The 14,476-nt window shown below is 40.3% G+C and overlaps 5 protein-coding genes across 5 annotated transcripts; 3 read left to right on the top strand and 2 right to left on the bottom strand.

Moving 5' to 3' along the window:
- Positions 1 to 900: 900 nt before the first annotated feature.
- On the bottom strand, positions 901 to 2,607 carry LOC146456259 (UPF0235 protein C15orf40 homolog). The gene is made up of 2 exons (XM_085093341.1): positions 2,280 to 2,607; positions 901 to 1,429 (listed from the first exon to the last, which is right to left on the bottom strand). Exons 1-2 carry the CDS (start codon positions 2,605 to 2,607, stop codon positions 1,203 to 1,205), a joined length of 555 nt encoding a protein of 184 aa, XP_084949467.1. The 3' UTR covers positions 901 to 1,202.
- A 267-nt stretch (positions 2,608 to 2,874) lies between these two features.
- Positions 2,875 to 6,462, top strand: LOC146456258 (uncharacterized). The gene is made up of 4 exons (XM_085093340.1): positions 2,875 to 3,141; positions 3,287 to 3,366; positions 4,427 to 4,675; positions 5,556 to 6,462. The coding sequence occupies exons 1-4, from the start codon at positions 2,890 to 2,892 to the stop codon at positions 5,677 to 5,679; spliced, it is 705 nt and encodes a 234-aa protein (XP_084949466.1). The 5' UTR covers positions 2,875 to 2,889; the 3' UTR covers positions 5,680 to 6,462.
- A 214-nt stretch (positions 6,463 to 6,676) lies between these two features.
- Positions 6,677 to 14,332, bottom strand: LOC146456255 (tubulin polyglutamylase complex subunit 2-like). Its single transcript, XM_085093333.1, has 8 exons — positions 14,229 to 14,332; positions 13,950 to 14,029; positions 13,106 to 13,193; positions 12,865 to 13,002; positions 12,297 to 12,398; positions 11,878 to 12,041; positions 7,885 to 8,520; positions 6,677 to 7,477 (listed from the first exon to the last, which is right to left on the bottom strand). Exons 1-7 carry the CDS (start codon positions 14,302 to 14,304, stop codon positions 8,254 to 8,256), a joined length of 915 nt encoding a protein of 304 aa, XP_084949459.1. The 5' UTR covers positions 14,305 to 14,332; the 3' UTR covers positions 6,677 to 7,477; positions 7,885 to 8,253.
- LOC146456257 (uncharacterized) lies at positions 8,529 to 10,321 on the top strand. Its single transcript, XM_085093332.1, has one exon. The coding sequence runs from the start codon at positions 9,308 to 9,310 to the stop codon at positions 10,319 to 10,321; it is 1,014 nt and encodes a 337-aa protein (XP_084949458.1). The 5' UTR covers positions 8,529 to 9,307.
- Positions 10,311 to 11,867, top strand: LOC146456256 (uncharacterized). Its single transcript, XM_085093331.1, has one exon. The coding sequence runs from the start codon at positions 10,311 to 10,313 to the stop codon at positions 11,451 to 11,453; it is 1,143 nt and encodes a 380-aa protein (XP_084949457.1). The 3' UTR covers positions 11,454 to 11,867.
- Positions 14,333 to 14,476: the final 144 nt, after the last annotated feature.

The raw sequence follows: 14,476 nt of genomic DNA, 5'->3' as shown, positions 1-14,476 counted from the left end.
CATCAACCTTGCAATCAGGCCTTACTTCATCAACACCATAGCTGGCATTATGATTTGAACCTAGTGACCTTGGGTGGTCTGTCTAGTGAGATCTGTGACATGTTGCAATTGAACCTGGCTAGTGGTATGGCTAATCCCCGGGAGGCGGGGGGGGGGGGGGTTTACTCGCATATATGGGCTATATAGGTACGTGCCGCAAGATAGGGTATGGTTTTTGAGGTTCTCTGTCCTAAAATAGGGTATCATTTTTTCCTCATTTATCAACGCATTCCTGGATTAGTCCTTAGATAGGGTACCTAAATTGCCAGTTAAATTGAAGCTTGAAAGCGCCACGTTTTGCAAAAAAGAAATGGCTTTTTAAAGCTGAAGTGTCCGCTGAAGTATTAGAAAAGCGATTTTCATAGAGATTTGTGTTTATCCGTGCACATTAGCCGTTGTTGGAGTCCCTTAAATAGGGTGTCATTTTTCGGGTTCGGTCCTTAAAAAGGGTATCCGTTTTCCCTTCCTTTACCCTTAAATAGGGTCAGGGTCCGAGAACCTTCGTGGCACACGCCTATCGAAAATTTTCGGGTGTACCCCCCCCCCCCCCCCTGGGGCTAATCTTGCATCCAGCAGTTTCTCTTTGGAGAAAACATCTGGTAAAATCGTTCACGCTCTCCGATCTGATTGGTCAATGAAAATGGCATGACGTATGGCGTTTCAGCAATTTTTGTGACTTTTCAAATCTTTGCTTTGCAGTCGTGTAGACGCAAGCCTTACAGCTGATTAATCTTGACACTTCTATTCTTCTGTGAAAGTGGTTCTTGTATCGATAGAAACTAAGCATGTCATAGCTGAAAGAACTGACTACATGTACGGCTGTACACCCTTCATTTGTCATCTTTTCTTAAACCAGTCCCACACAGTTTACTCCAAACTATACTATGTTTGAACTTCTTAATTGTACATTCAAGACAAAAGGAAAAAAAAAAAACTAGTACATGCAGCTCAAACTACCATATGAACCTGAGTATACATTCATGTATTTTATTGCTATCTGCAACAGTTTTTAATTTTGTTATTCAGGCCAAAAACTATATCCACTGTGACGCCACACTTAAAGCTTCTCTCTTGACTTGCTACACAAGTGCTTCCCCCTCCTGCTTCAGTAGCATCATTCTCGTTCAGTGCCATATGTCTTAAAGCAGGAATTGCACTTTTCTCTAATCCTGTGATGCTTCTTGTGAAAGTTTTTTTCTGACTTGTTCCACTGTAATCTCTGCTGAATCAATCATTACCACCTTCTGTCTTGACTTGGATCCTTTATCCAAGGAGATGCTTCTCTTCCGCACGCCGAGTATCTCTGATAAGTACTGCAACAGTTCCTCATTGGCCTCACCTTCTCTTGCTGGAGCTCCAATCTGGACACCAACACCATCTGCAGATATATCTGCATATTGGAACAAACTGGAAACTCAGTGATATTATTTACGAAAAAATCAATGATTGTTTGATATTACGGTTTTAATTCGCTTTCAATAAATATGTTATCAGTGTGCTGGGAGCTCGTAAGGTAATTTGGCCACCACAAAGAGGCTCAGATACACTGTGAAGAGTGATTCAAGTTGATTCACTCTAACAAAGGGCTAACACTCGAAACATCAGTAGTCAATCTCTTTACTGGGGTCAAACTACCTTATCCAAGGGTTTTATAAGAAGCTGGGACCCAGTTACTGGCACCCATTTACCACCCATTTAGAACGACAAATTATTGAGTGGTGCCTGTCACTCTATTCACCATTACGAACCCTTCACCACAAAAATTAATGAAGACCCTGTGTGTGTTTGTGTGTGTGGGTGGGGGGGGGGGGAGGGTAGGGAGGGGGAGGGGGAGAAGGGAGGCTGATAAACCAAAACTTCTAATTAAAAGGAAAAGTATGAAGTTTAACTTGAATTCCCAGAGGGGTGGTGTGGGTGGGGACTGTGTGGGTGATTTATTGTGTAAAAATGGTTACTGTGAAAATTAGAACATGGGAGTGCCCCTCCTACTGAGTTCTCTTGATAAAATAAGAATGTGGAGCCGATTGGAGACTAATACTTGGAAGCTTTACTGCACTGTCAATCATAGCTAATGATATCATATACCGCATGCTTCTGATCTACTTGACCTGAAATGTTTAACGCTACTCTCCACAACACTCCACTAATTATATGTATCAGGTTAATTTTTTATCACGCTCACCACCCACCCCTCCCTTAATTTGTTTAGAGTAACACCCTCGTTCCGAAGCATCTTTCACCTGTAACATTGCTCTGCTTCGCTCCGGGTTTCGCCTGTATTTTTACGCAGATCTGGCCATTTTTGGTCGCTGAAATCACTGATGAAATCCCCTCGTTCTCTTCTTGCGTTTGTAAATCTGCGCGTTGCTGATCACTTCGAGGTACGCTTGCTTTGTCCTTCTTGGGCATTCCTCTTCCTTTAGTGCTGAGGCTAACAACGACTGATTTCTGTAACTTACAACTACGTGTAAGCGCTGGGATAATACCTGATCGATACGGAAAAATAAATGCACGAGAAAAACATTTTCCAATTCTACAACCGAACAGCGCAGTGACAGCTCTCAACATTTGCAGGATTGGTCAGCGGTCGGTGTTTGTAAGGTTTGAGTTTTTCGTGTGGGGTGGGGAGGGAGATAGTCAGAGGTGGTAATGTTTTACAGGTGTGAAAATTTCTTGGCACATTGTCTTGTTCAGCTTCTTACAAACATTTTGATAATTTCAGATATAAGAATAACCTATTGCTAAATTAAGTCTCTTGTTAATTGATCGCCGGCTTTCGGTTCACTGGGCAGTTCCTTAATTACCTAACCTCTCCCCACTAAGTGGTTTCTGTCATTTGGGCATTTCAAAATGGCGTCCGTAATCAGTCAACGCGTTAGAACTCGTTCTCAAATAAAAACCACTTATCCGGACATTTCGGAAACAACAACGGATGAAAGCTTGACACAGTCAACTGAGGTTACTTCCTCTGTCTTAGACGAAAGCGACGACGAAGATCTGTCAAAAATGGAGTTGGATGGAAAGAAGCGCAGGAGCCCACGAAAGCGAATACGTCGAATAAACAGCGAAGACGAAAGCGAAGAAGAACGAACTGCAACAAAGGTTCAGACCTTATCTAATCTTATCTCTTTTTTCGTCTTTGTTGTTGAGTGTCAGAGAACCAACTCAATATTTGATATGGGGCCAAGGAGTACCACGAGATTCACATACATATCATAAGAAGCTTTAAACTTTCTCCTTTTCATAGAAAACAAGAACTGCAGTGAAGAACACCGTGAATAACACCAAGACAAAAGATCAAGCACCCACTGTAAAGAAAGAACTAAGGTGCTCGTTGATTATTATCACTATTTTTATAATCAATATTTAGCCTAAATATCTCTTGCATGAGAATGCTGTAACACTCTACAGCATGGTGTTTAAAAATAAAGAATGGTGTTTCATTTTAAGTTTGGCTGTGAACTTGTACATAAGAAAGATGTAGTCAAGCTATTTGACAATGAAAAGCCAGTCATGTCACCCTCTTGGATTGCCGCAGCAACAGTAGGCTTAATCGCTTCACTGATTGCTGGATCCACTGCTGCGTCCGAGGAAAGTGACGGTTCTTTGCTCTAGCTCGATCTGGCGCATGATCCGAATAAGTTCTGTGTACGGTGGCGTTCACAGACCCAAAGGACGAATGCTTATTAAACATGGACTTACATAACACTGTGCAAATAACTTCACACAAGGGAAACATACCGGAACATTCACATTCCATACAGTACGCGCAGAAAACAAAGCTTAACTTCGTAACTCAGGTATTTAGATATGGTGTCAGAAAATGTATACAAAATAATATTTTAAAACGTAATAATATATTAATGTATATTAATGTATGGGGCTGCATACCAAAATCTTGCCCAATTTAACCTAGTCTCCTTCGCAGCCATTATTAGGGTCGTCACGGAACGCTCCTCCCCACTTGGAGGAGCGTTGCGTGACGACCCTAATAACGGCTGCGAAGGAGACTAAATTTAACCCCACTCCTGAACAGAAAAATGGAAAAAGTTTCATTTTTTCATTAATTTGTAGCAAGATCTTTTTTATTAGAGGAAGTTGCTTCAGTCACGTATAGCTACAATGCAAAGGGATCAAAAAAAAAAAAAAGAAGTCAACTTTACCTTGTCCTTATTCGCTTGATCAATAAAAATGGTTACATGTAGTTTAAAAATCTGGCAGTTGGAAGCTGATACATCACATTCTTAATAGGTTTTCATTTACTGTCAGAAGGTCAATTTTGTAAAATAATATTTAAGTCATTAAATTTTAGCAGACATAAGTTGTGGAAATAAAGTAATTTAGTATATTACAAATAATTAAAACATTGAGCCTTTTTTCTCCCTAGAGTTACATTGAAAAAGTTAGTCTACAAGAAAAAACAAGTAGCACAATCTTCTGATGAAGCTGACAACTTGTCGGAAAAAGAATCTGGTGTGGCGTCTAGTTACAGTTTGTCATCATCATCGTCATCATCATCGTCAGACAGGGCAAGTGATTCACCTGTACCAACGAGTGAACTGTCAGACAGTTCTCCTGATATCGACAGCAGTACTTATGAGTCGTCTGGGAATGAGGATATCACCTGGCGCATAAGGTAATGTAATCCAACGTACTGAAACAGATGGTGACTAGTGCATTTACTTGTCATTCTTAGCGTATGAAATCCCTAAAAATGTTCATAAAAATGCATAGAAAAGTTCTTAAAACTTCAAACCTAAGATACACAATGTTGTTAGTACAGGGATGAATTTTGCCAAAAAAATATGGCTTTCTATATACCCATTGCCCATTATTGGCTGTGTTAGGTTTGCAAGGTATTGTCAGTGGTAGAAATGGTTTGCAACTGGAAAAAGTGGATCAATTTTTTCATTGCCAAGTTCTTCCCTTTTTTCTAGGAAAAATGCTAAAACTGATTGTTTTGTCTGCCTTTATGAAAATCACTGGGTCAGGGAATGATATTCTTCCTCTTGCTGTTCTGTTCATTTACCTTTGCCCCTACCCCAAGAATTTTCCTCCATCTGGAACAGTAGAGATCTCGAGGACTGGTGTAATAATAATATTATTTTATTATATAAACACCAATGAAATACCAGGTGAGCTTTCGTGCAAAAACATGATATCTTCACATGTGAAAATAACATTTATCTTCACGCGTGAAAAGATCACCGCTGCTATGGTTACATAATAAATTGCGCCTTTTGCACTGATTTGGTATTTCATTGCTGTTTATGTAATATACAGAACATTACATGGCCGCTTGGAGATACGAAATTTCTTTTCTCGTGTTGAAAAATATTTCCCTCATTCACTGCGCTCACTTGTTAAATATTTTTCAACACTTGAAGAGAAATTTTGTATCTCCACACAGTCATGTAATATCCTCTATGTGCCACAGCAGTATCTGCTGAAACATGGTTACATATTCTAAATAATTATTAAGATCAGGATCATTTGGTTATTTTTTTGTTCACCAGGAAGAGTCCCAGGAAGCAAGCCCAAATAAAGAGTAGAAAAAAGATTGCTGAACTTCAAGCACACCACAGTGATTCAGAAGACAGTATGTCATCAAGTGAATCATCCTATGTTTCAGATGATTAAACAGAGAGCAGAAGTAAGAAGCTGACAGAGTAGTCTGAAATGTCTACAGCGTAACATATAATGTTGACTGACATTTTAACAGTGTGTTTGTCAGTTCGTTTAAAAGGGCTTTATGGAAGTCTATTTAAATGTATCAATGGACTTGTGGTGAATCACAGCTGCAGTTTATCTAAAGCAAAATAATAGTACTGCCTTTTATGTCCTGAAAAGAGCATGGCATGTCTGATTAGAATAAGGTTGGCCTCAGTACAAATCCAAAACAGCAGTTTTACTAGTTAAATGACAGATGATGAATATTCTTGGTTCCTGTTTTATCCTGTCAGCTGTGATCGTCTAAGTAACATGAACAGTCAACTCCCTTTATTGCAGACACCCTTGGAACTGCGAGTTAGTGTCCTCAGTAGGGAGAGTCCATAATAGCGGTAATTTATTTCAGTCAAACGTCACTCTGTAATTTACTTTTGCTGAGGATTTAGCTGCTGTCTGTATTATCTTGGTATCCGTAATAGCGTGGTGTCTGCAAGGTGAGCATTGACTGTGTATACAGATGGATCAGTTTATTTTATTTTAATTTTAATACTTACTAGGTACAAACATTTTAGTTGAAACAGAACCTTTATTTTGTCTGAGTGTTAAAAGAATGTAATGTACATTAAACTGTTCTGAAAGAACTGAAAGATACAAAAACTCGTTTATAAACAGATGTCATTTTAAACTTGTGTAATCACACTGAATTGTATATATCATGTAGAGTTTATATAATAAATTATTGTATTCACCCTATTTTTATTCATGATTTCGATTGTAAAGACTCACATCTACTGACTCTGATTTTTTTCAACAAAAAATGCTGAACTTGCACAACCTGATCCCAATGGTCTTTCCAGCAGTGAAATCCAAGATGGCAGTTCAGGCTGCCATTTTGGATCGTGGGGATGAGGTTGGTACTTTCAATAACTTAAGTTAACTATCTCATAGGAGATTACATTGTTAAATGTTTTGTTCCTGCATATGTCTGTTGGCTTTTAAAAAAGTTTTTTAAACATTCCCGTGATAAATATTGTTAAATGTAATGTCTATACATGTACACTTGCAGTTAAATGTTACCCTGCGAGCAGAGGTTCCTTGATTGCTCCATGTGTTGGCGGGGAAATAAGTTGCTTATTGCCCTGCAGACACCAAAGACATGCAGGGCACAAGATGTAGCACAACAAGGAGGTAAGATACCTCAACTCGCAGGGTAAGGAAAATGGGTAACTGCTTCTGAAGCAGTTATTGTTAGTTAAAAGTAAATAAAATATATTTATATAAAACACCTACAACTGCGTGAAATTATCCTCGCCCATGTGTTTTTATTTATTTCCACCTTCTTGTGCCATCTTTTTTTATTAATAAAACATTGTTTTGTGTACTCAAGAAAGTGAATGTTTTCTGTGTATTTAGTTATAAAATAAAATTTAACTGGTTCAGCTCTGTATGAAAAGGTCAAATATTTGATAGAGTTCATTAGCTTTGTTGAACCTAATCAGATAAAATATTATTGTAAAATAATATTTTTGTCAACTGTATGAATAACTCTGCTCAAGGACCGTCTACTAATGTTGAAGCATTGAAGCCGTCAGCTCTTTCTCGCAGTCTTTTTGACCCTCTCCCACTCAATTTCATGGTTGACCTTGGACTGGCGTTCCCAGATGGCAGATGTTGTTTGCTTCTGGTGTCCGTCCAGTCTCTTCCCCAGAGCCCTAGCTGTCTCTCCTTTGTAGTGCTCTCCACAGCTGTTGCACACCACGCCCATTTTCTACTCGAGGGGTGGGCATTCTGGTCCCCAGAGCCCCAACGTTTTTTTTTAAATTGTTGGACGAGTGGCTCTGGGTCCATCCAAAAATATCTTTTTTTTCATTGGCTGTCGAAAACCTGATGCACTATAAGGTGAAAAATGCTATGCTTCTGCGCATTTGTCTTTACTTTCTAATACTGAGCAATAATAATACTGAGCAAGCACAATGGTAATTTATCACACTGAGCGTGCGCTACCGGATGTCATGAAATTCACGACATCCGGTAACGGCTGTTACCAGGGCCCACGATCCAACGGCTGACCAGAAGATCGTAGGCTCTGGGAACGAGGATGGGGGGGGGGGGGGGGGGGGAATTGAATCTTGTCCTTCCAATGTACCAACAGAGACCGTAGGGTGTTATACTCACCACGCCCATTTTCTACTCGGGGGTGGGGGGGAGGGGATCTTGTCCTTCCAATGTACCAACAGGGGCCATAGGGTGTTATACTCAAATGAAGCATTTGGGGTCATAAATTAAAGTAAACTGAGGATAACATAATTATGCAACCTTGCGCAGCAATAGAAGGGCTGAGAGCTGTCTTATGTTGAATTTTAGCCCAATTTTCAAAAGTGACTGAAATTTTCCAAGTTCATATATGTGCCCTTCAATTTTGTCAGAGAACATTGCTCTGGTCACTTGCAAAAATTCATGCACTATTTAATTGAGGAAAACAACAAAAAAAATCAACCTAAAATTCGACAGAAGACAGTTATGCTCTCAGCCCTTCAATTACATTCATCTTTGAGTTGGTCTACCAGGCTGACCACTGCGACCTTGATTTGGATTTTGAGTCTTTCCTGCTGGAGGTTTCTTTGGCTGCGACTGTTTACTTTTTCCTTTGTCTGATTTGCCTTTAAACAGTCTGTTTACGTCCAAGGCATTCAAAGGAAGATTTGCAACTGGTTGATTTCCTTCTGCTGTACTTGGTTTCTGTTGGCCTTGTGCATCAACGTTTGCCATGTCAATAGCTAGTCTTGTTGGTGCATACAGATTGAACCATTGCTATTGGGAAAATTTCATTTTTTAACAACAGCAATTAATATTAGTGATATATAACATTTTGTACAATGAGATTTGATACAAGTTCAAGCTTGATGAGAGACAGACTGCACATTTATGCATAAGAAGTATGGGGAACTTAAATTTTGACAAGGAGCAACTTATGAGTATATTTTGCTCTGGCCAGTACATGCTACCCTGCGAGCAGTGCTTTCTCCACCGGACACTAAGCTATGAAAGGGAGAAGCCAATTTCTCTTCCTTTCGTGCACGTGGCATAGTGTCTGGTGGAGAAACCACTGCTTGCAGGGTAGTACATGCGATGCCTATAATTTTTCAAATAGAAGTAAATACGGTAATACACTGCCATAAAAATTACAAATCTCATACCTGATTGGTTTTCCCTCGTGATGATTACAAAAATAAATCTTGACTGGTGTTTGAAAGTAAAACATTTATAGGCCTTAAGCAAAATTGGCTGACATTTAAATATTCTGACCTGCATTCCAATTGAGCATAAATTACGTCTAGTGATTTTTGCTAATTAGGTGCGTATCATATGACGTCAGTAAGCTTATCGTAACGCGAGCTTCGTTGATCGGTCAGTCATAAGCTCGTTTTCATAGGGCAAGCACGTCAAAGGGCGGGGTTGTTATCTTTACAAGAAAGATCTTCAACGCGCTTATCGTCAATTGCCAATTGACCCCAAAGACTATCATTTGTTAGGTTTTAACTTTGACAATCATCTGTATTTTGACACTCGTTGCCCTTTTGGCTTGAGATCTTCTGCAATGATATGTCAACGCACGACAAAGGCCGTAATTTACATTTTCACACAATCCAACTTCTCTGCTGACGTTTACCTCGACGATTTTTATGGCGCAGAAATTCTGGCACTGGCTCATACCGCGTTTGCCGCCCTTGGACTTCTCTTTGATTCCCTCGGCTTAGCCTCCTCGCCCGAAAAGGACTCACCGCCAGCGACTGAGATGGTTTGCTTGGGTATTCTCGTCAACTCAGAGAATTTAACTTTACGAGTACCAAATGCGCGGCTTCGCGAATTATCTGACGAATTACATCTGTGGCTGTCACGCGAGCAATTCACAATCAAAGATTTGCAGTCCTTACTCGGAAAACTTTCTTTTGTGACTGCTTGCGTTCACGCCAGCCGGATTTTTCTCTCGCGCCTTTTAAACGCTTTGCGCAGTTTTCCTCCACATGCCAAACATCAACCAGTCACCTTGGAAATGCGTCAGGATCTGTCGTGGTGGAACACATTTCTTCCCCTATTTAACGGTGTTTCTGTTATCAAGCCCGCGGAGTGGCTCTTTGATAATTTGCGTTTCACCACCGATGCTTGTATGGTTCGTGGCGGCGCGACATGCCTCAGTCAATGCCTCACGTTTGCCTTCCCGCATTTTGTCTGTTCCGCTGCGACTCATATCTCCGCTTTGGAACTCTTCACTATCATTGTGGCTGTGAAGTTCTGGGCTCCTATGTTGCAACATCAGCGATTTCTCATCTCGTGCGACAACGAGGCTGCTGTTACTGTCATCAACTCAGGCTCCACTAAGGATCCTTTCATGCAACGCTGTTTGAGACAATTGTGGTTTCTTTCAGCGTTCCATGATTTCGAACTGCGTGCTCGTCACCTTCCAGGCGAACATAACTCGTTAGCGGACGCTTTGAGTCGTTGGCATATTCCCTCGTATCAAGCGCAGTTTGCACAGCTCACAACACAGCTCGGGATCAGTTACGTTTTCCACCAGATCCCCAGCGACTTTATCTATTTTGATGTTGACTGACATTATCTGTATCTATATATATATCGCTTTTTTCCGTCACTTTCATGAACATTTATGGCTTATATCTCTCTATAGGTTTATTTCTATACATATATATATTTTTTCTTTTTTCTTCTTTTTTGCCTTCGTTTCAGGGTCCTTCATCAGCATCCCTATACTCGATGCTTTTGCCCAGCGTCTTCTTGATCTTGCGTTTGCCGATTCTACTCATCGGAATATGAAGTCTCACGTTAGCGTTTATACTAAGTTTTGCCGTTCGGTTTCTTGCCCTCCCTTCCCTATTCAAATTCCCTTTCTTATACGCTACGTCGCTTATCTTACCCTCTCTGGGCGAGCTTATGGCACAATCATTAACCATCTTAGCAGCCTTAAGCACTTTAACCAGCTTTTAGGTTTTGGTAAGGTCTGGGACTCACATTATCGTTTTCAGTTAGTTCTTCGAGGCGCCAAGCGATACCTCGGCGTGGCTCCTACTCGCAAACATCCTATTACGCCGGAGCTCTTGCTTCAAGTATACCCCTTATTTACCTTAGACACGCCTCTACATGCCGCGATGTGGGCGCTATTTCTCGTCGCGTTTTTTACCTTTTTACGTAAATCTAATTTAGTTCCTGATGCGCCGAATTGTATTTCTTCCAAAGTTCCCTTGCGGTCTGATTTAGTCTTCACCTCCCAAGGTGCCACGCTGCATATTCGGGCTTCTAAGACTATTCAATATCAACAGCGTTCTTTGTCAATCCCCTTGCCTCGCATTCCTGGTTCCCCTCTCTTTCCCGTAACGGCTTTACGGCATCATCTGCGGCTCAACTCCGGTCCGTCTCACGCGCCGCTTTTCTCGGTCATTTCCCCCACGCCTCAGCGCTTATTTCCTCTTACGTATCGCCATTTTTGCGCTTTTCTTTCCAAGACCATTAGTGCACTCGGTTTAGTCCCGGCCCACTATTCTCCTCACAGCTTTAGGCGCGGCGGTGCTAGTTTTGCTTTTAAATGTAACGTTCCCGCCCCGCTTATACAGCGGCAAGGTGATTGGCAAAGCGACGCCTATCTCGTGTATCTTGAGATGACTCCTGCTCAAAAGCAACTTGCAGTCACGATTATGGCTACCAATGTTCTGCGTTTCTCTCGCCCTTAACCTATAGTCTCTCATTTTTTAACTATATATATTTAGCTATTTTTGTGATCACATTCTATTTACAATCACGCCCCTTCAATACCACCCAACTTCGGTTTGGGCCTTTTGGCGGGAGTCTATTGATTCAGCTACGACGTCATTCGCTACTCAGTGTACAGCAGTCGAATCTGACTCAATAAACTTGTTGCCCAAACCTTTCGTTGTGTGATTATTGAGAGCGCGTGATTAGCCCTACATGTAGCTAGTAGCCTTGTTCAAGGTAAAATATTCTTTTCAATGGATTTATAAACTCAAGAATTAGGTTAGTTGGGCTAATTTGAATGTAAACAAGATAATAAATACGTCGGCCATTTTTGCACAGGGTCTATATAGGTTCACTGCATTTGAGTGCAAAATTTCTCCTTGCTTTGTTACACAGTCTGACCTTTGTTTCAGGACTGAGTCCGGTTGAAGTAAACAGGTATTGCCAGAGAGGAAGACCAAGATGTACAATCATCATTCTGAAGTAATCAGTGAAGCAAGAGGCAAGATACGACCACTCTAGTGAACGATCAAGAAACCATATCTCTGGCTGACTGGTTGTTACTCCTGAAACAGAAGCCGAAAAGATAAGCCAGGAGAACTTTTTGAATCAGGATCAAAATAAATGTACTGATAAAAGATTTGAGACTACATGTAGCTTTGATTTAATGTCAGTAGTTTCACATTTCCCTTTCCAGCAAGCAAATTATGAATGAATGAAGAATTTATTAATGATAATCCAGCAACGATCTGGCTGGTATCTATAATAAGATGCTGTGATAACTGATGATGATGATGATGATGACAACGACAATCACCTACCAGCTTTAACATCTTTGTAAACCAAGCAGACTTTACCAAAACCATCACATGGATCCAGTTCAAAAACCTTGCAGCGATTATCAAAGTGTGGCTTTATGTGACCTACAGAAACATGACAACAGAAAAAGATAACGGTAAGATTAACCTGTATAATGACATTTGACCAAAATTGTATGGGCCAAGACCATTTAAATGAGACCTATTCTCATCTGATCTACTGTACAATTATATGTAGTGCAGAAATCAGCAAGCCAAAGCTGGAATGTTCGACCCCTACAGGCTACAGTGTACATCAGAGACGTGTCCATGCTAAAATTTTGAACTGTTCCTGAAAACTGACATGTATGTTTTTACCCTTCAAATCTCAAGGGTTATCATCATCAAATTTCTCCTCATCAAATCAGAAAATCATTATGAGAAAAGGTTATGAGAACTGATCACCGAAGAGAAGTTTTCTCAAGATCTTTATCAAGTTCTCCCAACTAGTACTACAGAAAAATCTGTAGAGACCAGAAATGGGAAATTGTGCATTGAATGTAGGGCTGAAAGAGTTAACTAGCAACAGTACCTTGCTCATCCCCCTCGTCTGTGTCAGAATCTAAGTCAGCCAACGAAGGTTTGTCATCACTAACAGTCGTGGATTTAGATAGCAACACCAAACCTGCCACAGGATTTAGTTCCATCTTTCCCAGGGGTAACACACTTCCTAAAAGCATATGGTTTAGGTACAGTGTAATGCTGTGTACATCATTCAGTGTAATAAAAGGAATAGGACATTCATTACAACAAAAGCAAGCCTTTAAAATTACCATCAAACTTGATACTCCATTGTATCAAGAGCCCATTTGTTGTCAGGAAAAAACTTTTCAAGTCTCCTGGAAGGATACACATGTTTTTCTGCCAAACAAAGAGAAAACAATGTTTATTTATTGGCCACATATATTATGTATTCATTTACTTGAATGGACAGACTGACCTATTTATTGACTGAATGAGGGACTGTCCGATTGACTAATGGAGTAACTGTGAGTGACTACCCAACAAAATGACTGACTGACTGGCTGACTGACTGATTAAGTGACTGACTGACTGACTGACTGACTGACTGACGGACTGGCTAGCTGGCTGGCTTAAGCTGGCTGACTGACTGACTGACTGACTGACTGACCGACTGACTGACTGATTTAGTGACTGACTGACTGACTTACTGACTGACTGACTGGCTGACTGACTGATTGACTGACTGATTGATGTTTGACTGACTGACTGTCTGACTAAGTGACTGACTTAACTGACTGACTGACTGATTGACATCTGACTTACTGCCTAAGTGACTGAATGACTGATTGATGTTTGACTGACTGACTGTCTGAGTCATTGAATGATGGAGGGACTGGCTGATTCACATCAGACACTGGCGTTGATCCACTGAATGGCTAACTTGCTGATTGAGTGATTGATTGATTGATGATTGATTGACTGACTAAATAATTTGCTGACTAATCATATAAATGAGTGATCGACTGTTCATTGTTTGATTGACTCAGAATCTGTGACCTCTGAGAAACTGAGTGATCGTGACTGATTTGACCTTTTAGTTCCTTCAAATAATCAATGGATTAAGTCTACTCCGAACAGATAAGAGATTAATACCTGTTCCCAAGTGAATATAATGTGTTTCTCTGCTGGTTGTCTGTCCAGAAGACGCACATCTGTTACACCAGGTTTTTTCTCTAAAAATATAATTATTTCGTCTGGATGATTAATCTCATAAACCGTGTTACAAGTTTTCTGATCGACACAGCCCGGCTACACAAACGTGTGGCGGACAATCACTCTCTTGATTTCTTCACGTTTATCTATTAAAAGAAACGCTTTTCAATATTTCTGTCATAATTTTTGAATATTTAAGTATGTTAGTTGTTGACTTACCAAGGGATCGAACGACTCCTAAGGTCATAGAATCAAACAATTCTCTCACTTTACTTTGCTCAGTCAAGGACGCCATCTTGCATGTATCACAAACCTTTCTCTAGTAGGGAGGGGCTGGTAAGTTAGAGTTGTTTTCTTTTTTACGGGAAGCTTCTTCCGAAAACTTTTTAAAAAAACTAATAAATCCTAGATTTAACAAAGAGATATTTTTTGTTTTACTTTAATGACTTAAGTTTTTTTTTAATTTC

Source organism: Pavona decussata, unplaced genomic scaffold (assembly GCF_977016875.1).
Source record: "Pavona decussata unplaced genomic scaffold, jaPavDecu1.1 SCAFFOLD_260, whole genome shotgun sequence".
Taxonomy (NCBI): domain Eukaryota; kingdom Metazoa; phylum Cnidaria; class Anthozoa; order Scleractinia; family Agariciidae; genus Pavona; species Pavona decussata.
The sequence above is the reverse complement of the archived record's forward strand: the minus strand, read 5'-3'. Positions and strand labels throughout refer to the sequence as shown.